The sequence below is a fragment of the Amblyomma maculatum genome, chromosome 11 (assembly GCF_055883805.1).
Source record: "Amblyomma maculatum isolate TAMU_Amacu chromosome 11, ASM5588380v1, whole genome shotgun sequence".
Classification (NCBI taxonomy): domain Eukaryota; kingdom Metazoa; phylum Arthropoda; class Arachnida; order Ixodida; family Ixodidae; genus Amblyomma; species Amblyomma maculatum.
Window position 1 is genome coordinate 32271736 of NC_139354.1, and position 22108 is coordinate 32293843.

General features: G+C 48.1%; 1 protein-coding gene across 2 annotated transcripts in view; it reads right to left on the bottom strand.

Moving 5' to 3' along the window:
• insc (spindle orientation adaptor protein inscuteable) overlaps positions 1-22108 on the bottom strand; it is a 40000-nt gene continuing 17892 nt past the window's right edge. Inside the window, exons 1-7 of one of the 2 annotated variants that reach the window (XM_084584934.1) lie at positions 5510-5907; positions 3529-4394; positions 3255-3403; positions 2687-3042; positions 1853-2446; positions 1242-1467; positions 1-909 (exon numbers count right to left, since the gene is read on the bottom strand). In XM_084584934.1, coding sequence (XP_084441060.1) covers positions 701-909; positions 1242-1467; positions 1853-2446; positions 2687-3042; positions 3255-3403; positions 3529-4394; positions 5510-5536 — 2427 coding nt within the window. In that variant the 5' untranslated portion in view covers positions 5537-5907 and the 3' untranslated portion in view covers positions 1-700. Of the gene's footprint in view, positions 910-1241; positions 1468-1852; positions 2447-2686; positions 3043-3254; positions 3404-3528; positions 4395-5509; positions 5908-22108 lie in introns of those variants that run through there. The other variant, XM_084584933.1, reaches the window with a different exon arrangement.

The following is a 22108-nucleotide window of genomic DNA, read 5'->3' on the forward strand; positions in this document are numbered from 1 at the left end:
TTAATATCCAGAATAGTTTATTTACACACAAGCAGAAATTGACTACAAAAAACCTCACTCGGAATGACTAAGTCGGATATAAAATGTTCGCCATATGTGAACACAGGTGAAGCACCGTAGAACAGCAATAAGCACAAGTCTTTGGTCACGAGCTGTACTTCAGAACGCGGCGTACAGTTACAATGTATCAACGAGAACAAACACAGAGGACAATGGAGAAACCATGGTACATGAACAACATCCTGCGCAAAGTAATTTCTTCAACGGCAGAATATTTACATAGTCGCGAGAACATATAGTTTTTCTGTAATTTACATAATCTGAAAGACTAGAAGTTTGACTAGATTCGTTGCACCACTGCGATACAATTACAGCTCAGCTACTTTACAGACCAACTCAGAACTAGCCAACTCATCCATAAAGCAGGTGCTAACGGGCAGACCGCATGTGCACTGATAAGCCACAATAGATAATTTGCGATACATGTGAAGGTATGCTGACTATCACGTTCCGACTTGCCATGTTTTCGACTGACCCTATGTCGAAGAGACAGGCTTGCGCTGACTTAGCACACGGTAGGTCCTCCGCTTCTCTCTCTTTGGTGATTTTTACATTTCTGTATACCGACAGGTGTTGTGTTCCCGTATAACAGTAAGAATGTATATGTACAAATAAATACATGGATTCTCTCGAGCGCTTTTCAAACGTAGCTTTCATGGGTGATGGAGTACTGCTGGAAAGAGTCCCACAGCTCGTTCTTCACAAGTTCTGCGGCTCCGAGATCGCCGAGTTCCCTGTTGCCAGACGAGGAGGCGATTTTTCGTAACGCTGCCAAGCAGGCGACGAGGACGGAGTTACTGCTGTTACGTTCCTTGGGCTCCTTGCAGAGTCGGACGAGCCTTTGCACACCTGCAAGAAGAGGGGAAAAGAATGAGGTCAGCTTGATGGAAGACTCGGCAAGAACCTTATAGTTGGTGAAATGCGCATTGTCTGCCAACATCATTCGCTATCGCAATTATCTGTAAGACCGATTTCCCAAATCTTCTCAAATGCCAGTTCTGAGCTTTTCGATATAAAACACTTTCTAGCCTCTTAAAAAGTATGCATGCAACATGTTTGTAAGAAAAAATGCTATATTATAATTAGCTTGAAAACCTATCCCTATGCAGCGCTCTTCAAATTAAGCATGAAACAATTTCTTCAAGCATTAAGTTCTGACATCAGAGGAGCCGAAAACGCACCTTGCATCTCCAGGACGGCACCTGCTGTGCTTGGATTGGAACACAGGCGGGCGAGGGCGATGGCCGACTTTTGCAGGACGCGTTCGCAGGCGTCGACTTCCCCGCTGCTGTGCAGGCTGGATGGACGCACTTGCAGATAGCAGATGAGCTGAGTCAGCGCGCCGGACTCGACTATATCCGCATGGCAGTACTTGCTGGCAGAAGCGTTAGCCAGGATGGTCGCCACCTGTGAAGAAATTCGAGACTTCGTTAGGTTTTGTCATTCTCTTTCCAATGTACGTCTGCCGCGTTAGTCAGGCAGGTGTGTTTATATATGACCTCTGCCGTCGCTGAGGACATCGTTATCGCCGGCCTAATTGTAATGTTTCCTGCATACTAGTGTACTATGTAGTCCTCTAGAGCCAGTGCATTGCCAACACCGCGCACACTCATTAATACAAATAAATGTTCTTACTGTGCTGCAAAACGTGTTACGCACTTTAGCGCCGTGAAATCCAACGAATTTTTTTCCCTTGAGGAACTAGCGAGTTAAATAGCAGAAAATATAATGGATTGCGCTACTCTAATACAGCTCAAGAACTACGTGTACAACACGGACATGGAAAACACACCTGATCTTTGGCGAAGATGGAGCCGGCGAGGTCCTTCTGCCTGGCCGCCAGCATGAGGGCCCGCACGGACTTGTGCTTGTGGATGCATTCGAGGGCCACGCGGTCCAAGAAGGAGAGATTGGCGAGCGCAGCCGCCGACAGCAGGAACACGTCTCCGCTCTGGGCTCGCTCCATCATCTCGGTCAGGGACGAGACGAGGGAGTCCATGTTGGCTGTCATGCGCCTCAGCGTGCCACCGGTGCAGTCCACCCATGGTGCCGTGATTTGGGCCAGCAGGCCGACCGCCTCGCACTTCTCCTGCTGTGTGGCGTCCGCATCGCTGAGGGTCCTCTCGATGCACTCGATGCCGCCCGCTTGCTCCAGCTGCCGTATGGCAACCGAGTGGCAGCAGATGATGGTCAGAGCCCTCACGGCGGCGCACTTCACTTGCCGGAGGCTGGGGTCCCGGGCGATCGCCAGGATGGCGCTGACGCCTCCGACGCGCGCGATGAGGTCGCAGGTATCGGGGCTTGTCTCGCCCAGGTTGCTCAACGCAGCCACCGCTCGCCGCGCACAGCCGAATGTCGGGTTCTCTCGGCTGATCTTGACGATTTTCTACGGGAAAGAACAAGACACAGAATGAGGTGCTAAATTCAAATACCAGTGCTGCCATCTACGCACAGCGTGCGAACTGTCCCTGCTAGCTATGCTGTTGTTTCACGAGGGAAGCGTTTCTGTTATTTGACGAAACCATTGCGCCGATGGGCTAGTTATTTGTTCCACCACCAGTGGACTTAAATTATTCGTTAGTGAAACTAACTGCGACAACGTATTTGCTCACAGAAATCAACTCACCTCGAGATCTTTCAAGATGAGGGAGTTGCTGAGTGTTTGCACGGTGTTTCTGATGTCCGCCATCAGCGATCTGATCGACTCCAGCTCGGCAGGGCCGGCGGGCTTGCGGTTAGGCCTAGCTCCGATCTCGCGGAGGCTCTGCAGCACCCTATAAAGGTGGCTTTCGACCTTCCGCGAGTAAGGCGACGATCCGTAGATGACCGGCTTGTAGTCTCGCAGAAGGTCGTTCACCTCCGAGCTCAGGCCGGCGGTGCTGCTGCAGAACTTGAGCCAGTGGCCCTGCTCCAACCTCCTGGTCACGTGCGTCACTGTCGCCATGATTGAGTCGACGCGGTCTTGTAGGGATGTGATGGCGTCTGTAAAGAAGCGACACATTCTTCAGAACACCAGCTTCCTCCGACATGACACGACATAAGCTACGCAACTCTAACCTAGAACGAATTGCCGAACACAATGTGCTGTTTTATTAGGCTATTTCCGTGACACAAAGTTGCCTACAAGAGCTTCTTTTTTGCGATGGTATGAAGGTATACACACTGTAACAGCACAGAATGCGAGTTCAACTTACCATGTGCGTCGCCAACCTCAAGGACAGAGGCAAGAGCAGGGTCCTTGGTGAGGGACTTGCTCTGCAGGGCGCTGAGACACTCGTGCTCCACGGAGAGACGCACTGCCTTGAGCCACTGCTGAACGCTGGGCACAGAACTGAGTCCCGACCTGAAATGGCAATAAACGCGCTTTAGAGTTGTGGTCTAATAAAGAAAGACAGCACTTGACCATGCATGTCACAGAAATGTCCCTATACTATATAGGGAAGAAATTGTAGGCAATGTGACACTTACTGTTCAACTATCCACTGCAGGTAGTGGCCCAAAGGGCTGCTCTCGGGAAGGGCAGCGGGGTTCACAAAGGAACACTCCGGAGTCACCGGGTCAGCTTGACCTTTGCTTTCGGTCGCCTCTTCTTCATCATCGGCAAAAGGAAGCCTTCGGCAGACATCCCGAAGTTCTGTCGGCACAATGGGACTGACGGTGGCATAAATGCTCTCGAGAGCTTCTTCGGCCTTGGCTCTGGAATTGGATGAGCCGTCGACTTCTGGAGCATCTCCGCCATCGGGGGGCGAGCGACGTTCTTCGGCGCTGAGGTCCTCCGTAGAAGCGAAACGAACGTTCTTTTTCTCCGAAGAACGCAGCAGCCGGAACGAACTTCCCCTGCGGCACCGCTTGATAAAGGATGATGCCCCCTTGGGCGTGCTTGTCTTGGGTGTCCGGTGGGGCACCTTGGCGTTTTCCGGTGTCTTCAGGTTGTCCACCTTGGCAGCCTTGTTGTTTGGAGTCACCATTCCAGGCAGCGATGATACCTTGCTAGTGGCTTCCGTTGAGGCAGGCACATCTATCTTTGGCTTTTCTGGAAGTTTGTCCTTCGGCGCGTGACAGACATCCTTCTCGCGGTCTGCTTCTGATGACATATTGACCGTTCTGTACTGCACATTCTTGTACAGGGTCTTGCGGCAGACCTGCTCGATCGAGTGGGCCAGCCAGTCATCTTTGGAGGACTTCGGTGAAGGCGTGCCACCGATCCGGGGCGAAGTCTGCGGCGTCACCTTAGGGACCTGGTAGGGAAGCACGCTCTTGTGGAATAGGTCGAAGTTGTCCAGAGACGTGTCCAAGTTCAGCTTGTGGACGACGCTGTCATTCTTTCCGCTCGCCTGCGAACAGAGAAAGCATGCAGCACGCCGCATTAGGTACATACTAATCGCCCGATGGGCATTGAACGGCAGTAAAAAAATTGATGAACAAAACCCTTGCAGCACATATAAGCACAGTTCTCTGGCAAGAGCGCTTGTAAATGTGTGGCTCCTACTACTTCAAGGTGCAAGCACAAGTATCAGCAACTTGCTGCATTGCATTAGTCGTGAGAGGAAAAGTAGTCACTGGATGAGTAGAGTGCGCCTCGCTGGAGCCCAAAATATAGACGAAATGATTTCAACGCCTTCCTGCAGAAACGGTATTACTAAAATCCGAAGACGTTGCATGGCTTCCCGCCATATCCAGATAAACGAACAAAAGCTTCACCGGTTAGGAAATGCAGGAGTGCCAATCATTGCGCCCCCCCCCCCCCCCCCCCTTTTCCATTTTGTTATTCCCGCCGTTTCCTCGCAACCGTCTTTTCGTGTCGTCTGCACCACTTTCAAAACCTGAGCTCCCTCACTACACATCTATGCCCAGCCTAACGGCTTTTAGTCACGCCAGCAGCGGGATGTGGAGAACAGGTGCGAGCGGTTCACGCTTTGAGATACGAAAACCTTCCGTGACGTGCGCTTCTGAAAGAAACCTGCCACTCCTCTAACGAACGAGTTGGAACAGTAATATCCTGGATTGTTGTCTTCTTGCTACTAGCCTGCTACCGCTCGAGTTTAGTACAGAGAGATGTATTGATTCACTGGCGTGAAAGCAACACAATCAATGTCTTTTCAATGCCTCTTCATGCGCCTCGCAGCCGTTTTACCTCGAGCTCAACGCTGCTAAACAATCCGCTGATGGTTTAGCAAGCTTGTTTCCAATAATGCAATCGTGCTTCTGTTCCAGATGATGGAAGCGTCGTTCGCCACGCATTAACGCGCACAGAATCAATCGCGATCATGCAGAACAGAAGTGCGAACACGAAAGTGGCGCATCCAATTGGAATGATAAAAATGCCAGAGAAAGGTGCGTCGAGAGCCGTTATCTAAAGGAGCTGCTGCATTTTCACTCACGGTACGTGCCAGAGAAACGCACCGACTCAGCTAAACGTATACGCGCTTCAAGAGAGCAGAACACTCACCGAAACGTCAATGCCTCCGCGACCCATCTTGGCTGCTCGGTATTGACGATGGATCGGAAATCAAATCCCACAGGACGGCGCAGTAAAATCCAGAGGAGAACCAGCTTTCAACTGTGAACGCTCATCGCAAAGTGTGCGGCTAGCAACCAAAGCGAGAGCGATGTGAATCGCGCCTAGATACCGCGCCGCCTTTTTATACGGCGAGGGGAGAGAGAGAAACAGAGAGAAGGTGAGAGGGCCCACTCCCCTCCCGCCAGATGGTCCGCCACCACGGGACACGCAGCTGGCACGCGACGACGCGTGCCTCGTTTCCGCGCCCACTCCGCCCCACTGCTGACCTCTTCCTTCGAGAGGAGGAGGTTGCCCCCGCGCATTTTGTTCGCCGTACGGGATGCTGCAGCAGCAGTAGCAGCCGGCACGTGTCTCCGGTCGAACCAGCCGTCCCATCTTGCAGCCTGCTTTAAACACTCCCCCCCCCCCCCCCCCCCTCCTCCCGTTCCTTCACAACAACACCATGGTGCGCGTGGCAGAACAGCAGCTGCACCCTTGGCGGCGCGTGCCGGAAGAACGCCTGAAAAGACTGGGGGGACCTCTGCGGGGGCGAGCCCTTGTCGCAGCTGTTTCGCACACCGGGCCACCCCAGATCTGCGCCGCCGATCTTACGGGCTCCTCTTTCCGGCCAGTCTTCACGCACAAAACTGAAAACCTTGCGTGCGCGCAGGCGGGTCCGACTCAAAAGGCTTCCGTTTGCACTAAAGATCTCGGGCCCCCCTCCTGTTTAGTCGAGCAACATTGAGGGGGGGTCTTCGAGGTCGCGTGTGCGCCACGCGTCTGTGAGATGTGGCACGTGGCGGCTGTCAGTGCTACGGCGGGGCCGGCCTCGCGGTCTGCTTTTCGCGTCCATTGCACCGCGCCACCGTAAGGTTGAGGAGAATAAGAGTACCATGTGACGTTGTCATCCGGTGTGAAGCTCTTAGCGTGAAAAGGTCGATGGAGCCCGAGTCAGTAGTTGGCTGGACCACGTGCTCCTGCTGCCGCTGCTCCGTGTGGAAGGAATGTTACACAAGTCGAAGACCAATAAGGACAGTGGCCTCTCATAGTCTGTCTCTCTAAGCAGTTAGACGCCCCCCCCCCCCTCCCCTTTTCCCCCTTTCCCCCCTTAAGCAGTCTTGAAACTGCTAACTTTGTCACTGGCTACGTCTTGGAGGAAGAAATGCCGTGCAGTAGGCGCCAGGCAGCAACTTTCGAACATTCTAGAATGCAGGATGCATAGTGCCTGAGAACCTCGAGACAGCTGGGTTGCGAGGCAGAGCGCGTGCGAGAGCTTCGTAACTCAACTCTTTCCTGTCCTACAAGCACGTGACCTCAGAAGCCGTTGTAACAAAAGATCGGAGTGCGCAAAGTCCGCATATAGCTGCGATATGCTTGCGAAAGAAATTCCGCGGAAGTCGCGCAGTACAGATGTTAACAATTGGGGAACTCGCGTACGTAAAGAAAGACAAGTAAAGGTCCTGCACGTCTGATGAAAGCAGTGACGGCGTCATAAAAAAGCTAGACGACTACGCGTCGCAACTTCTAGACATCTTTAGGAGAATCTCCCTTAGAGGCAGAGACCTTAGAGAGAGAAGCCTATTGAAGCTAGTACAGGCTTATATCTTTAGCTGAGTGTGCTACTATACACTCTTCCTAAATCTTAGAGCGGATGAAAAGAGGAAATCAGACTCTCTCATCCGAAGATGTATCAAGAGAGCACTATAGGACTCCCGATGTGCAGAAACTCCTCTGCATTGGGGAGCATAATTTCATGCAAACGGAACATGATTGTAAATGTAGACAACTAAACAGAATTGTACCGCAAGGCAAACGAAATTGAAAAATATTTCCCAGCCTTTTGGTACGGCCAAACTTTTGGCGAGCATTACTAAGCATATATACATGGTGTTCACCGTCAAAAAGCACGCAGTTAGAAACGAAAACAATGCTAAGTTTATTTACTCAACGTTAAACAATATTTTTCTGACGTATAAATCGCTCTAAGATGTAGGTCTTCACGCTCGGCTATCACGGCATAGACATGTTCCTGGTATTACAACCTTAAATTGTGCAAAAAAAGAAATGTTTGTATTTGGGCATACGACTGTGCCCACATTGTTTAACCTATATGGAACTCTCACACATCTCCTGTGCCGAGTTTTAAGGTACTTCCCCCCTGATGCGTGCAGCCTAAACTCTGAATGCCTTCTTGCCTTATTTTGGCGGATGATGGAAGAATGGGAGTCTCCCTCTCTTGATCATGCGTGCATGCTGGACGTATGCGCACCACGGTTCTAAAAAGGCACTGCTTATTATCCCATTCTATAGGTAACTAAAAGATGAACAGCCATGGCGACCTGCCTTTGAAAGCATGCCTTTGCGTCCTATACACTTTGAAAGACGCGCTCATGCGTCTACAACAACAAATACAACAAGCGTCAGTAAAAGTGACGGTTGTTGTATTTACCTGACAGAGTATTTTTATTTCTTCATATTGTTGTATCTGGCAGTGCATTTTTTACTTCACTTCGTTCTGTTGCCTACGATTATTGTTTTTCCCGCAATGTTATACCCCCACCCTGCTAAAATCCCTCGTGGATATTGCAGTATCTGTAAATATAAATAAATAAAGAAAAAACAGAGCTTCAATACTTAAGTTTAGCGACTATGTAACCCCGGCGGAATAGTTGCGGCTGTTACAGAGACATTGATCACTTTCATTTCATTTCATTTATTTCATCCTTAAGGGCCCGAGGGCATTACATAAGGGAGGGTAAATACAATCTTGATGAAGGCAGGTACAGTTAACACAAACACTACAAATTGTAAAAGGCAAGAAAAATAATAAAATATATATATATATATATATATATATATATATATATATATATATATATATATATATATATATATATATATATATATATATAAAAGAGAAATAAAATCAGGATGCTAAAATACAACGCAAGGTGAAATAGGAGCAAAATACTTTCATTGTTCTGCCTTGTGTGCGTCGGGTATCGAACAACTTTACATAAAAGACAATATGAATTCGGTGCCGACGTTTCTCGCGCCATACTATTACTATCAATGTTTTGTCATTTGGTGACTGCAGAAAGGACAGGAAGTCTGTTTACAGCGAAAAACACGCCATAAAATTCGTTCCCTGCAAAGAAGGCGTGGTTTAAAATATCGACATTGGCCTTGTTGCATGAAACCTGAACTTGAGTCCTGTTCACGCATACCCATGGCCTTCTTTACCGTTTCGCCAATGCCTTCGTGAATACAAAACAATTTGTGCTCTGCTTGCCTCTTTGCAAGGGATTCATGATCAACAAAATAAATGTCCGGGGTTAGTGCTCGCTCTGCCAGTTTTCTCTATTTCATCCAATGCGTCGTCACGCTGTTTTTTTTTTTTTTCTATTATGCCACACCAACAGGTCTAGTATCGCAACTCTTATGGGTAAAGCTCCCGCACGGACAAGTCATATGACCAAGACACTTTACAGGTCGCTCAATTCTGGCTGCCTGAGTTGTCATCGACCGCAGATCCATCTGCAGGAGTCCGGGCATCGTAGGGAGGACCCGATCACAGCGCCCGCGCGGTTTCCCAAAAAGCAAAAGTTCTTTATTGAAAACAATCTGAATTTTTAGCCAGCGTTTAAACTTGACTTGCTACTCTATGTATACGTGCGAAAGGGATTTTGGGAGGTAAATACGGTAGGAGAGATGCGGAAAATGGTTTCGCAAACCGTTGCGGCTATCGCGATTCACAGAGCCACGACCGTGGCTGCGTCGGCATGCCACATGGCACGCGCGCGGCTGTTTAGTATTCATCTCCGCTCCTCCGACTGTTTTCCCTGGGACGGTTGCCCCTGTGTTCGAAGGCGCCATGTGCTCCGTCGGCGTCCTGGATATTGCGTTGTCGTGGAAAGGAAGATCCAGGAATGGTCAGAGAGGCATCTGAGTGAGTTATAACCACTCGTCTTATCGACCTGTGTATACATTGGCGTAGCGTATTATTTACAGCACTATACGTCCGGAACAACTGACAAAATGTTACCTTGTGCTTGGTGCCTGCTGGAAGTTCGTGGATGAGGTTTGCATTTGAATGTTTCATGCAGTGGTAGTGGTCCGTTACACACACACACACACCTTTCCATCCATCTTTCCATCAGTTCCTTCCCTCGCGTCGCCGCGTATTCTCTCTCGTAACGTTTCCGAACCTGCTTTCAGCCTGCTCCGCGGCACGCCGCGTGATCTTCTTGATCGTTGTTTTCCATCTCTTTCTTTTTCAACACACCATTTTGTCGATGCGTTTATAAACTTTGGCAGATGATACACCGGTCATTGAACAAGACTAAATAATAGCCCTGTAATGATCTGCATTAAAAATAATTAATCTTCGGCGGACATCAAAACTAAGGTCAGTAAAGAAAGTCCTCAGTGCTTTCCGCCGGAGGCCCCAAGCTGAGGCATCTTGAGGGACTTCATACAAAGCCAGACCAGCTTTTTGCCTGCGAATAGTTTGTCGACAGGTCTGCCGCACCTTTCTCGCTGCGCGCAGCCTTGATAGCCGATGCCCCAGGCGCGCCGGCGCTTCAATTCGACCTTGTCGACCGTGTCGGCGCGAAGACGCCTCCTCGTTGATCGCGCGCAAGCCGCAATTGGATCAACGCGCGCCCGGAGGCACACTCGGCAGCGCCGAATTGCACGACGGCTGCCTGGCCATTTCGCCCACAGCCTCGACCAGTGGGATGACGACAGCCCACTCAAATCGGACGGAGTTCCAAAAGCACGCCCTTTAAATAAGTGTGAAAAGAAAAACCACTTGGTGCACAGTTTCTTGTACAACAATTATGAAAATGTATTTCTCTACAAGCACTCAGTATTTTGCTGTTTAATTAAGCCATTTTCTCCGGCAATTGTAGAAGTCAGAAGACGAGTGCGAGTGAGGTAACTCCTGCAATGTTCCCGTCGTGCTAGTCGTCCACCGAAGACTCGGCCAACCACTTCCAGTGGTCAAGCGCGCGTGCCAGGTTAGCTGACATCACCCCTATAAACGGCACGCACTGCCCTTCAAAACACGTCGCGCAAGGCTCGCGACCAGCGCTATCGTCTGTGAGATGGAGTTTCGCCAACATCACGAAGTCCATTTAGATCCCACGACATTTTCCTTTGCAGAGGGTATATAACCGAAAGCGGAGAGACTACGCCTTCGTCCACAATGACACTGTCAGTAAGCAACGCGGCAAGCGAATTTAATACGCTCATGAACCACGCATGAATGTCTCAACTTGAGACTGTGTTCTGCATATTTGGAAAGTTACGAGCTCAGTGTCCGCGCACGGGTAGAAACACATTGATTCTCGCCCCATCAGAACGCCTCTCGAAAAACGGCGAGATCTCGAGCGTATATACGGCTGATCACAATTTGTAACGCTACTGAGATCGTGTAGACTGCATGCGGCTTCCACTGGCGACTTCGAAGACATCATTCCTTCAGTCTTTAAATAAGGTTTTCTTTTTCCCAATTCATTGCCATTTACCATTGTATAAATTCCGCGGGAAGTTTAATGGTGATCTCCATTTCGTGGCATTGTCGAGTTAATTAATTTCATTTTGATTATGTTTAACGACATGCGCGCTTATGTTTGCAATTTACACGGTACAGCTCTTCGAATATACGAAACTTGCACTGTTCTTGCCAGTTGACCGGCACAGACGGTCAATTTGCAAATTTTTAGACGGGCACGACAACGCACGTATGCCATTGAATGCATTATCACCTCTGCGGATTTCGGTGAGAATCACTGTATTCGTGTCATCGGGACGCGGGACAGAGATATTGGTCTTTGCGCCCCTCACCACGCCGTATTAGCCCAGGGCCAACCACCGTGGTCGTTACAAAACAAATAAAAATTGCACCAGCATCTGCCTCTCTCGCTGCCCACTTCTCGACAAGCGACGCCGTTGGCCCGAAGGGGGAGCCACGCAATAACGATCGGAGCGGCAGATGTTCAGCGCGGCCGCGGCCGTTGCAGCAGCCGGCTCGGCCGCCCTTTGTGGTGGCCCCACCCCGAACGTTCGAGCCGGGCGCTCGAACTCCCTCCCCGGGCTCCCCGTCCTTTGAGTCGCGGCTATTCTTTCGCCGAGGCTCATAATACGTCGCCTGAAGCCCGCCGGTGCAGCCATGTACGTTAGTGCAGGGTGTTCGTACCTTTCTTCAAAGTGCCGGTGTGTCGCAACTCGGGCTGCCGCGAGGCGTCGTGGGTCTTATAGACACAGCAGGGAAACCCGCCGCCTTTCTTTCTGCACCGAAGCACGTTGGAGAAAAAAAGACCCCTCCCCATCCCACCTGGTTTTCTCGGAGCCGGTTTTGTGACCGTACTTTTGTAGAACAGAGCAGAGGAACGCCACATATTAGGAGTGGTTGCCCTCAGCAAGACAGCTTAGTCGAGAGACACCAAAGAAATTTAGGTGCGACTACCTACGCTGACGCGTCATGCTGTGCCAAGTATCTGCGTTACAAAATAGCGGTTGGACATCGCGAAAGCCGCGGTTCCTAATATACACGGGTTCTTAACTGCTTTCGAAAACGGCGAGAGTACAATTTCAATCAACGTGTTTTAACTCTGTATTGCCGGTAGTATTACCGTTGTATGCTGGAAGGAAGGCAAAGTGCGTAGAGCCTGTCAGCTGGCAACTATATATAGGCCACTGTCACTGCAGCTTGCGAACCGGAAGGAGTGGAAAATGAAATAATTGCAGGAGATCTGATTAGATAAGCCCGGCGCAGCCTGTTTAGCGCACCGTCCGCATCACTGACTTGCAAAATACAACGGAAAAAAAGTGTTACTGAGAGCAGGCGTCCAACGATGGCATTTAAGTGCATTATGGAAGGTGCCTACATAGGGTATTTCCCTTAACTTTAACCAATGATATAAAGAAGGCGGGAAATCGCAGCTGGGTGAAATCAACGAAATTTGCGTCATGTGAAGTTCCTTGAAGTATTTTTGTATTTCGCTTAAATATTTAAGGTGTAGCGGGGAAAATAATAAAAATAATATTAATTTTAGAGCCAAGTGCGTTTCGTCAAGTTACACAGGGAGTTAAGACCCATTCCTCTCACTCCCCCCCCCCCCCCCCCACGCTTTTTTTTCTTATGATAACACGGTGCTTTTTTTTTTTCGGTAGTTAAAGAAAGTGCACTAAAAAATAATGGTCAGGGCTTAATTCGCCGAAATCGATGTATATTTGTGCGAAAGCACTGTCAGCATAAAGTTTATCGGCAGCAATCTCAGCGTTACTGCGACTCTCTTACGAAGCTGTAGCACTTGCTAACCCCAACGGACCTAACGGATGGAGGCACGGCTTCGATCCTGCAGTAAATTTTAAGGCGGAAGCCTTTAATGGCTCATGCTGTCGTGGACAAAATGTGTCCCGAGTTTGCGGCGGCTCTGATTGGCTGAGGCGGGATGACGTCATAGAGGTCTCGACCAATCATCACAGAGTACCACCACAGTATGCGCGAATGCGTACCTTATATATGGCCATATGGCAATGAATTAAGAATTACTAAATAATTAATTACTCATTAGAGCCGTTGTGTAGCAGAATGCGGCACTCAGGCTTTCGCCTTTCACTACTTTAGTTGCTAAAGTCCCTCGTAATTTTTTGTCATATCGAAATAACTGCTTTTAGGAAATTTTAGTTATTAGAAGACCCGCCATACAGAGGAGTACAAATTTTGGTCGCCTTGAGTTCAAGTGAACGAAGAAATTTAAACTACAAATACAGTTTTTGTCAGTGAACGAAAGCGAGCCATGCACTTAGGATATAACGATATGAGTGGTTGATGTGCATGCATATTTGTCGCAAATAAATAGCAATGTTTTATTTTCGACTATGTATAGTCATTTTGGCGAATGAATTCGAAATTATGACTGCTTAGGAATTATAGAGGTATGGGCACGTACGCTCTAGGTGACATGGAGCGTAGGGATGCTCTGAACGAACAGTAGTTTTCATAGAGGGTTATTTTTGAGAGAATCTATGTATTCTGTCTAGCAGACATTGTTACAGTTTCAAAGACCATGAAGCTGGTTACTGACATGTAAAGGCCATGAAGCTAGTAACTTAAGAATGAAAATTATTTTTAGCTGTAGAGTGACATAAACAGGTTTTTATACGCATGAATACTCTTTTGATGTAATTGAAACAATAAAATTATTACCTCTGCAAAATCACTATAGCCTAACGCGATAGTATAGTGCTAGTACCCACAAAGCCGATAACCATCAGGTTACAGTCGATTGAAATCGAGATATTGAAAAGCTTTCATTAATAAAAACGAAGAATAAGAGCGGTCGTTTCAGTATTTCTCCGTTCTATTCATTTTTTTTTTTTTTTGCGTTGCTTAAATTTGCATGATTGAGCTGCATAAAAACGGCTCCCTAAATAATGCCATGAAATTAATAGAAAATAGAAGGAAGGACTATTTAAAGTCACTATTTGACGGCCATGTTTAATGCCAACCGCACTCAATGCGGGCGATTTATATATTATGTTATTTTATAATCTAATTTCTTAATAAGCATATGAACTGCTTTTCAAAGTATATCGATGTAGCACGTACGAGTCTGCTGTCATTCGTTTCACGTGAGATCAATTTCGCAGAGCAGCATCGCCATTCATCTCCAAAATTCCGCAGCAGGCGGGCCCGAGGCCCCCGCCGAGGGGCAGATGGTTTTGTTACATCCAGACGTTCGTTGTTTGCTCCTCTCATAGGCATCGCGCCAACCTCCCCTCGTCGTCTGCACATTTGGCCCTAGCAGACGACAACGGGCGTTTTGCCGTCTGCAGGTGAAGAACCGTTCCCTCCCCGCTGTGCATTCCTCGCTGCTATCGTTGGAGCAGTGCAAGTAAACGCAACAGTGTCTGCGTTCTTACTTGCATGCATTCGTTGAGTCCATTCTTGCGTGCTGCCTCCCCCCTTCCCTCCAAAAGCTCCTGCGCTTCGTTTGCTATCAGACAGAAGAAATCCTTCCATAGCTCCGCCATTTTTAAGATAGCTTGCTGTTAGGTTATTGTCAGATTATAGTGCCAGATACAACTGACATCTGCATGCAGTAACCGCCAAGTATACATAATTCCGTCACAGAATGTAGTCCGTTGTTCTGGTTACCTAAATAAGCAGCTAGCCATACACCAGATTATAAGCTCAAGGATTTCGATGTCTGTGGCTTCTTTGGTATAGGGAGCTTACATGAAGCTATGCTTGCTGGGTAATCCCCCATGATGTTGTCGTTGACAGCAGACGACGCAGCATGGCACTGCCACAATAGCCTATCCATCCATCCATTCCTTTCTTTTCCTTTTTTTTTTAAGGGGGCGGGGGTTGGGGGGGGGGGGGGGTAGAGGGGGTAGAGGGGGCTTTATTATCAACAGTTTCATTTATTCCTCTGTTTCTATACTATAGACAGCTTCCGTCTGTCTTCTGTCATGTTCTGGGGCGGTCAACATCAAACCTGAAGAATTGCTGTCTAATCCTTCCTACACTCCTAGAACCCAGTGCAGGAGTGACTGCAACAAAGAAAATGTCATAAAGAAAGCCACACTACACGTCGAAAAATTACAGAAAAAAAAAAAACCCAACGTTTTCAATGAGTCTCCTCTTGGTCATCCCGCGTATATAGCGCAGTCATAAAAGAATGAAATTTACTTCCCTTATAGACGTAGTATACATGCAGCCTATCCGTCTCTCATTTCGAGGGGCGGCGAGGGCCCATGGTTTCGATTCCCAACGCACCCAACACGCCCCAATTAACTGAATTCCATTTCTTTAGCTCAGTTACTTTCGCTCAATTACAAAAACGGCCCTTAGAAATTCGGAGTCAGCTCATTTATTTTTCACCTAATTCTCAATTTATATGACCCAGTTGGCGTCATTCCCTTGCTGTGAGGACGGAAGGACGGAAAAAGAAAGATGAAAATGTAGCTGTTAAATGCATTCATGTAACTTCGACTTCCTAAAGCAATTGAAAAGTAAAGACAAGCCGCATGGCTTGGATCTCCTCTTACAGATCTCTTTGGCTCTACAGGGTTGTTTCCTGTAGTGTTGTAAGTATGAATGATATAGGAGCACTAGTGTCTTACATAGTGTATCAAAGACGAGGGCGAATGCTGAAGGTCATTCGCTGTCGGCATGCACGAGAAATATGTCCACGATAGTGAGGCCTTCGGTATTGTAAGCGTTCACCCCAGGATACCTTGAGCAAGGCTCGCCGTTAACGTTGTTTTCCTGTCTGCCGGGATGAGAACTTGTGGAGCACGGAGGCGTGGAAGAGTGTTTTTAAAACAAAATTTCGCAATTCGCTCCACGCTGGCCTTCTTGGTTGCCGTGTAACGCACCGAAAACTCACTTGCCATGATTATCCCGCCCTTTTTATCGATGCCGCTGAAGGGCCTATATATAGAAGATCAAGTATATAGGCCTATACTTGAGCTCTTATATATACAAATATCCTTCCCCCCGTGTCACTACCTTTGTCCCTCCCTCTGGCTTATGATACAGATATCCCTCTTGGTTCTAATCTCTGCTTCTTACTGTGGATGCTTTTATTTTATGCACTGTTCATGAAGTAGTAATTTTTTTCGGCCCACCGACTTTTTAATTCCTCATGTAACTTTGCGTGCATTTATAGTTTCAACCAAGTATAGCATGTTTCGAGGTATTATACGTACGCTAGGCGCCGGCGGTGGCCTTGTGACTTAAATATCGCGAGCATGGTGCTGGCAGACGGTTGCTGGCAGCTGACATCAGGACCGCGTTCTGATTGGACGTAGGACTGCCCGACCTTACTTTTGGCATGGGGCTGCCAACTCGGGCCTCTCCTTTCATATGGGAGGGCGATATCAGAATCAGCCTGTCAGGACCCTTGCATTCATGTTACCCCTATATGCTATCGCAAGCACGCTCATATATACTGATTGGTTAAAGCAGGGCTTTATATGTGGGCTGGTAGCTACGTTATCTCGCGTAATGACGTTAAAAGCGGAGCTTAAGTGTCCCCTATCATTTTCCCCCTGAAATCTGCAAATCATTATCTGTGACTGCTCTCTGCAATCAGAGTTCGGTTTATGGGCGCTATACCTTTGTCCACATGAAACAACCGCATAATACGAATACCAACACACGCGGTTGTCTACAGACCGAAATATGCAGGTCAGCTACGTTTCGCATATAGAATTTACACACTATGCAGCTTTTGGCATTTCGTGTGGCTAGCATGCATGCTTTCACATGTATTCTACTTTGTATATTCTCGTCGGAAATTGGCCTGCTCCTTCAGCAATGACATGTCAAAACATAACATTGCCTCACGTGATCGACCACGTGAGGACGGAGCCGTTGACAGTATAATGCACGAGCGCAGCTCCTTCCAAGCCCTGTGTCGGTCCTGTAGTCTTGCAGAAAGAACCGTGGCTGTAACCATTCATTCAATACAGTTTAGATTAGAGTCACTTCATTAAGCGTTACGAAACATGATGTTCTCCGACAGCGCTTTCTCGGTTGGTGTCCGCATAGCGTGTTAATCCCATCGCTGTATTCACTTCTTTTTGTCGTTGCTGGCTCAATAGTGGTTCTCGAAGTTACATATATTAGACGGTATTGTTCCTCTGCGAAGTGCACAAGCAGCAGGGTAAAATAACCGCCTGGAACTAAGCACGTGTCTACAAGAGTTCCGAACCGGAAGATGCACTTGGTGTTCCGAAATAGCTTCCATCGCCGCGACCAACAGCGGAACACATGGAGTGATGGGCGAGATGCAGAGAGGCCTCATCCGGCCGGACACCACTCTCTCTTTCCTTCTTTTCGCCGCTTCCGTTCCTCGTAGGTTCAGCCCAGAGATTCCCCCTCCCCCCTCTTTTTTTTTTTTAATTTTCTTCTCCTACTTCTCCGGTGTCTGAACTCCGCTATTGCGCTCCACTTCTCCAACCGCGGTTCGTGCAGTGTCTTCGTGCAGGTCCTCGCGCTGCAGCAGCTGTTCAGACCGGGGCTTGCGTGGCGCGATTTTATTTTTTATTTTTTTTTCCACACATCCTTCCGGTCATGTCCCCACCATGCATCACGGCTGACATCTGCTTACAGCGCTGCACGTGCATGACTTTAAAATAGGAACGGAAGCGCCTGTCTCTGAGCACCCAGTCAGCGAGTGGCACGAAGATACTGTGCATGCGCTCTCAAGATGCGTATTTGGATGTATAAGCACAAATCTTTGCGCGGAATACAAATTTTTACTCTCTATAATCTGGCTTACTGCAATGTATTTAAAGAGTCCGCAAGTTAGCACACAGTATACCCCCGTAAGTATAGAGTTGCAGTATTAATTATCCATTCGGGTGGATTCTAATCCACTCGAGAGTAGCAGATTTCTGGGCATCGTCACATGTGCATAATTTATGTCCAATTCACCTTGCCTGTTATCGCGACGAAGACAAATCCTCTTGTATTACGTTGGTCAGCGAGATGAATGTCCCCCCCCCTCTCTCACGCACGCACGCACGCACGCACGCACGCACGCGCGCGCACACACACACACACACACACACACACACACACACACACACACACACACACACACACACACACACACACACACACACACACACACACACACACACACACACACACACACACACACACACACACACACACACACACACACACACACACACACACACACACACACACACACACACACACACACACACACACACACACACACACACGTACTGTAACGTATTTACCACCTAACGTATACTCAACAACGTATTTACCAACCATCAAAGGTTTTCTCGTCATCTATTGCTCGCGTTGACGCCGGCAACGCCGACGACGAATTTTTTGGGGAAACGGGGGAGTTAACGGTGTGGCGCTAAAACGCTGGGATTAATATTTGTGGATGTGGCCTTCCGTAGCAATGGCGTTGAAGAAAGCGTAAAAATGTGCACTGCTCGAACCAAGCCAAATGGCTACTTCTGCCGCACTCCTGGACAGGGGTGTCGGAGGAAGCTAACTATACAAACGCCAGCCAACAGTTTGAAAGGTATAATTTCTGCACACTAATCGTCAACAAACTTCATTCTTCTTCTCTTATGCTCCCCCTCTCTTCTTAATTTTAGGTTACTGACCAGATTATGTGTGAAAAAAAAAAAGAGCAAAGCTATCATTTATGTAGGTTTATTACTTGAAAGTTGGGAATATCGATAGAATACGAAACCATGAACGTAATCGCCAGATTGCATTTGCATTCCTAATCGGAAAAAAAAAAAAAACTGCAGAAAATTTTTTGCTGTTACGACAGAATTTTTGAGTTTTTTGACAGGATCCCTGTTGTGACAACAGAACTTTCTGTAGTAACGTCAAACATTTCTGTAGTTACGACATAAATGTACTACAGAACAACAACTATTACAGAAAATACTACTGGTACTAGAAAACTGACGTTCACGACGGAATTACAAAATATTTTCTCCTATTTTTCGCACGGTTCTGTAGATTTTTGCGGCTCTGTTATGATAAGGTCTAATTGCATTCGTACGAAACGAACTCACTGGGTGCAATATTCCCATAACACCATATACCAATAACACCAGCCAGTTGACCGATCGTACTCTAAAAACAGTTTACAACATCAAAACAGAAGAGCACCCAGCACCTGTAATGAGCCATTGTTTTTTTTTTCGGTCCGTCGTGTTTTGGGTGGCCAAAGTTAACCCTGCGCCAGTCTGCAGCACAGCATGCAACGAGATGCGCTTGCCGCGCCACCTTTCACTCCCACATCGAAGACTGTTGACGTGCCGCCAGTTCAAGGGCGAATGCGGACGTCCCGCGGTGCATTCGCTTCCAACTCAACGTGCGCTGAAACCAAACACCATGTACTCGCCATTTATCTGCTCGTCGGCAGAACGGTTCGGAAAAAGGGGCGACGGCGGGCAGCGCCTGCATCTTGTCAAAGTGGTGCTTGGCGGTTGACACCAAGCAGCAGTGGCATCCAGCTGCGAAGCGAAGCTGTGCGCGCAGAGCTGGCCGAAAGGTCAATGGATCGCCCTGTTCAACGGTCCACCCGTTCATCGGCGGCCGAACAATGCTGTCGAAAGTGTGAGCCCCTTAGCGGCGTTAAGCCGTTACTCGTGACCGGAGGACTCGCCTCGAAAACTTCGACCTCACTGCAACGGTAAATAAATCGGGGACGCGTCCAACCTCGACCAAACTGCTGAATTTTAGGTTTATTCTCAGTCGCCTTAAACTTAATTTCCCAGGAGCCAGCAGCGACCTCATTCAACCTCTCCTCAACCTCGTGTATTGCGAGAGGGCGAGCAATCGCCTTCAAAAAAAAAACAAAAACTAGCTTTATGAGTTATTAGCTTAATTAGTAATTCATGTGATAAAGTAGGCGAGCTTTGGTGATGGTACCGCCGTTAAAATGACCTACAGATAATCATTCACTATGTGCGCAATGCGACAAAAATGATGTCCTCGTACGAGAAGCCTTGTTTACATGAAGGCGACAGTAGCGCATCGCATCGCATCGCATTTCGTAGCGCCTCGCGGTAATGCGACAGCGTTTACATGTAGCGCATCATCTCTAGCCTGGTGGTGGCGGAACGCGGTGTCGCCTATTGAGATTGAGAGGGGCAAGTCACCTTACCCCTCTAAATCCAGCCCTGCCTGGCGCATTAATGCGATGTGCTTTCCTATCGCATTACCCCTGTTTACATGAATGCGATGCGCTAGGAACCGGTTGCGATGCGATGCGATGCGCTAGCTGTCGCATTCATGTAAACACGGTTTGAGAGAGCTGTTACCTTCACACCAAAGAGCTGGCCTTGATCACTGATGTGGTGTTACAGCTCATCTTGGTGCCTCTTTGGCTTGGACGTCAAATCACCCGTGTCATATCCTGGCAATATATGTATAGCGTCATCTATCGTCTACCCTTATCCCAACTGCTTGCAATGCTAATACGCGCGGCGGCGTTGCAGGTTGTAAATTTGTTTACTATTCGTAAAGTAGGTTCTCTGCTCGCCTAAGACGTCATCTTGCAAGTTCACTATTTCGACGATGTAACCCTTATATGCAAACAGTTATGAGCGTGTGACTCTTCTTTGCTCACGAATACTTTATGGATATCAGGGATGCGCCGTTCACAATAGGGAATTGACTTGGCTTGGACCTTTCTGGTCCACCTGGTAAAAAATGGAAGTCTCAGAACCAATTCAATCCAATCCATTTCTGTGCATTATTCTTGCCTTGCGCCCGGTTTTCATAAGACAAGATGGCCGCTGAAAAGCGTCTTCGGTGGGAAATCACGTATAGACAACAGTGTTTAAACAGTAGGCACGATCTACTGTCACGGCATTTTATTTGACTCTTGTTGAGGTGCATATAGGAGCATGCATCATGATATTTCTGTGTTTTACACTGATAACACCGAGTAGAGAGCGAGGGTCACTTGGGGGTCGGCCGGGGGGTATCGTTATCTCGCCTGTTACTCTGCAAGAGGAGGAGAGAAATAGGGTTATGAATGATGACGGTGGGCGGACAGAATAAATGCGAAAATATCTTTTCACGTGGAGATTAGCGACGTCAACGAGGGCGGCTAACCACAGCTGCTAATCGAGAGAATATATGTTACGGAGACAGCTCTAAGAACGACGGCAGACGGAAGGAAGTCTTGGTACAATTAAAAATTTGACGTGTCACTTTTCTCTCATTTGAATGATGTTTAAAAATTAGTTGTGGTTTAGCTCTGGTTAAGCCTAGTTGAATTGCGAAAGCAACGGCGGCAGCTTCTTTTGCCTGCTACATTATTCCCCCTACATGTCTACACGGACACGGAAACGGACATGACACGGCACACAGCGACGAGCGGTTAGACCTGGCATAGTATTGCTTTCGCAATAAAACTACAGACACATTATATTGTTCGGAGATATGCACGTTGCATTCCTGCGTGCAAGGCAGCAGCTTCGTTTCGGCTGCGCGGTGAATATTTTTCTTGGTTTCCTGCGCCCCTCGATGGACCAATCCTCGCCTCTTAGAAAAAGCTTGATCAGGAGTGGACGCCTATAACTGCATAGTATGGCATACAGCGCAGGACACTTTGTGGCCCGCCGCGGTGTCTCAGTGGTTAAGGCGCTCGAATGGTGATCATAATGATACGCGGGTTCGATACCTGCCGCGGTTGTGGCTTTTTAGATGGAGCCGAAAAGCAAGGAGCCCGGTTACTGTGCGATGCCAGTGCACTTTGAAGAACCGCCAGGTGGTCGAAATTATCTGGATCGTCCCTCATAGCGTAAGTCTCTTTGGAACATTAAACCCTGTAAACTAATTCTGAAAAAGAGAAATACATAAGCACCCTATGTCGCCGTTATAAAGCCGGAGCTAAGGGCTTGTTTTGAAGAATGTGACGTAATGTCAGAGAAAGCATATTTTTCGAGTACCCTAGTTGAAAAGCGATGGAGGGCTCGAGTGAATACGCAGAAATAAGGAAACCA